Raw genomic sequence first — 2,046 nt, forward strand, 5'->3', positions numbered from 1 at the left:
TATGAAGCCTTCAGAATTAGCATTATATCCAGATTATGAAAATAAGCCTTCAGAATTTTTTGTGATGTTTAAAATCATGCTATACCCAATCTAACGTTTTACAAAAGTTCACAAAAGATAATGACAAATATGCAGAAGCCTTTACAGACTGTTTCTAACCTGTCTTCTTATATTTGTTGGATTCTATCTTAAAAATGAAATAGATGAAAAAGATATATTCTCTCAATATATGCTCAACACCAAATGGCTTCATTAATGAAAACAATGTTTTCATTAAAATTATATAAGCAGACACTTGACTGGAATAAAAAGTTTCTGAGCCATACTAGCCAGCTGCCAAAAAAAAGAGATTCTGAGGTGCTCTTTACTATGTGAGGACACAAAGAAAGGCATCTGCAAACCAAGCAGCATACTCTCACCAGACACCAGATCTGCTCTTGGACTTTCCATCATTCACAGGCAAGTGGTTGTAGAAAAGCTAATGAATCCAGAAACGTACAATGTGCTACAGGATATGGCTTCTGTGGTTAATGTCATAGAAACAAGACCTTTAATAAATAAAGGAATACTTACACACTATAATGAGACGTATAGGAACTATCACACAACATTTAAGTGACATAACTCCAGAATTAGACTGCATGGGCTGGAACACTGGCAATCGAATGTATTAGCTATGAGACCTTGGACATGTTACTTAAATTAATCTCCATGACTTATTATCATCTGTAGAATGGCCGCAAGAATTAGTGGGAGTATTACAAGAAATAATTCATGTACAGCACTTAGTACAATGCTTTACTGAGTACACAGTTAGTACTCAATAAATGTTAGCTATTATTGGCCATTATTATGGGAGTAATCATAAAAACCTTTATACCACAAATAAATCCACTAATTATCTTTTGGCAAAGAACTTAAAAGCGATTAACCTTAGAAATGAATTACACATTTTTCTTTTACAAATAAGCGTTCCACATATGCTGGCCTGCTTATAGACTGAGGTCTTTGAGAATACTCCATCAAAATTTCCTGCTTAGTTAGTTAAAGGTTATATTCATAGTGTAGGACCACAAATACCTAACATGAAGTACTTCATCGGAACTTTAAAATAGTATACATACCCTTAAGTCAGGAGAAAAGTTGTCTGCAGAAGTTGAAATGGAATCTGACGATACAACAGAAGCTGATTTTGTATGCACTGAATTCTCTGAATGAGAAGTGGAGGCACTACAAAAAACAAAAGCACAGTATGTCTGAAAAATGGGGGCTTTAAAAACCAATTTCAGACATTTTATCTATTATAACTCTGCTATTTATTAAAACTTCCATTGCCAACTAGTCCTCCTTTGCCTATTGAATCTTATCCCAAAATACTGATAAATTATAAACTCCCTTCCGGGTTAAGTATTCTTACCACCCAAACTCCCTCTGGACAGACTTTCCCAGTGCTTGAGAATATACTCCAGGCTAATTCCTTCTTCTTAATCTATCTATCCATTGATTCATTCAAAGAACATTCACTGAGTGATCCAATGTGCAAAACCAGTACACCAAGCACTGTGATTTGGGAGTAAATATGACACGGTCCTGATGATGATGAAGTTCACAAGCTTGTGGAAGAGACAGACAAGTAAATAAATGGTAGGGCCGGCCCGGTGGCGCACTGCTACAGTGCGCTGCTTGGGAGCACGGCGGTGCTCCCACCGAGGGTTCGGATCCCACATACAGACCAGTTCCCGCTCACTAGCTGAGCGAGGTGCGGCCGCAACACCGAGGGTTGCAATCCCGTTGCCGGTCCCGGTCTGGTACGGGCGCGACACTGAGGGTTGTGGTCCGTTGCCAGACACGAAAAAAGACAAAAAAAAAAGGAAGTAAATAAATGGTACAATACACACATGAGAGAGAGAGAGAGAGAGAGAGAGCGCGCACTATGGGAGAAAAGAGAAGGAAGCAGCTAACTTTGGCCAAGAAGTTCAGGGATTAACTGAGTCTTGAAAGATGGGAAATTGGCAGGCTGGCAAGTAAGGGAATTCCACAAACAAA

General features: G+C 38.7%; 1 protein-coding gene across 1 annotated transcript in view; it reads right to left on the reverse strand.

Annotated features, from left to right (window-relative positions):
* MTMR2 (myotubularin related protein 2) overlaps positions 1-2,046 on the reverse strand; it is a 125,411-nt gene that overhangs the window by 75,946 nt on the left and 47,419 nt on the right. Inside the window, exon 2 of the mRNA XM_008583413.1 lies at positions 1,125-1,230. Coding sequence (XP_008581635.1) covers positions 1,125-1,230 — 106 coding nt within the window. The remainder of the gene's footprint in view (positions 1-1,124; positions 1,231-2,046) is intronic.

This window comes from Galeopterus variegatus, unplaced genomic scaffold (assembly GCF_000696425.1).
Source record: "Galeopterus variegatus unplaced genomic scaffold, G_variegatus-3.0.2 Scaffold97, whole genome shotgun sequence".
Taxonomy (NCBI): domain Eukaryota; kingdom Metazoa; phylum Chordata; class Mammalia; order Dermoptera; family Cynocephalidae; genus Galeopterus; species Galeopterus variegatus.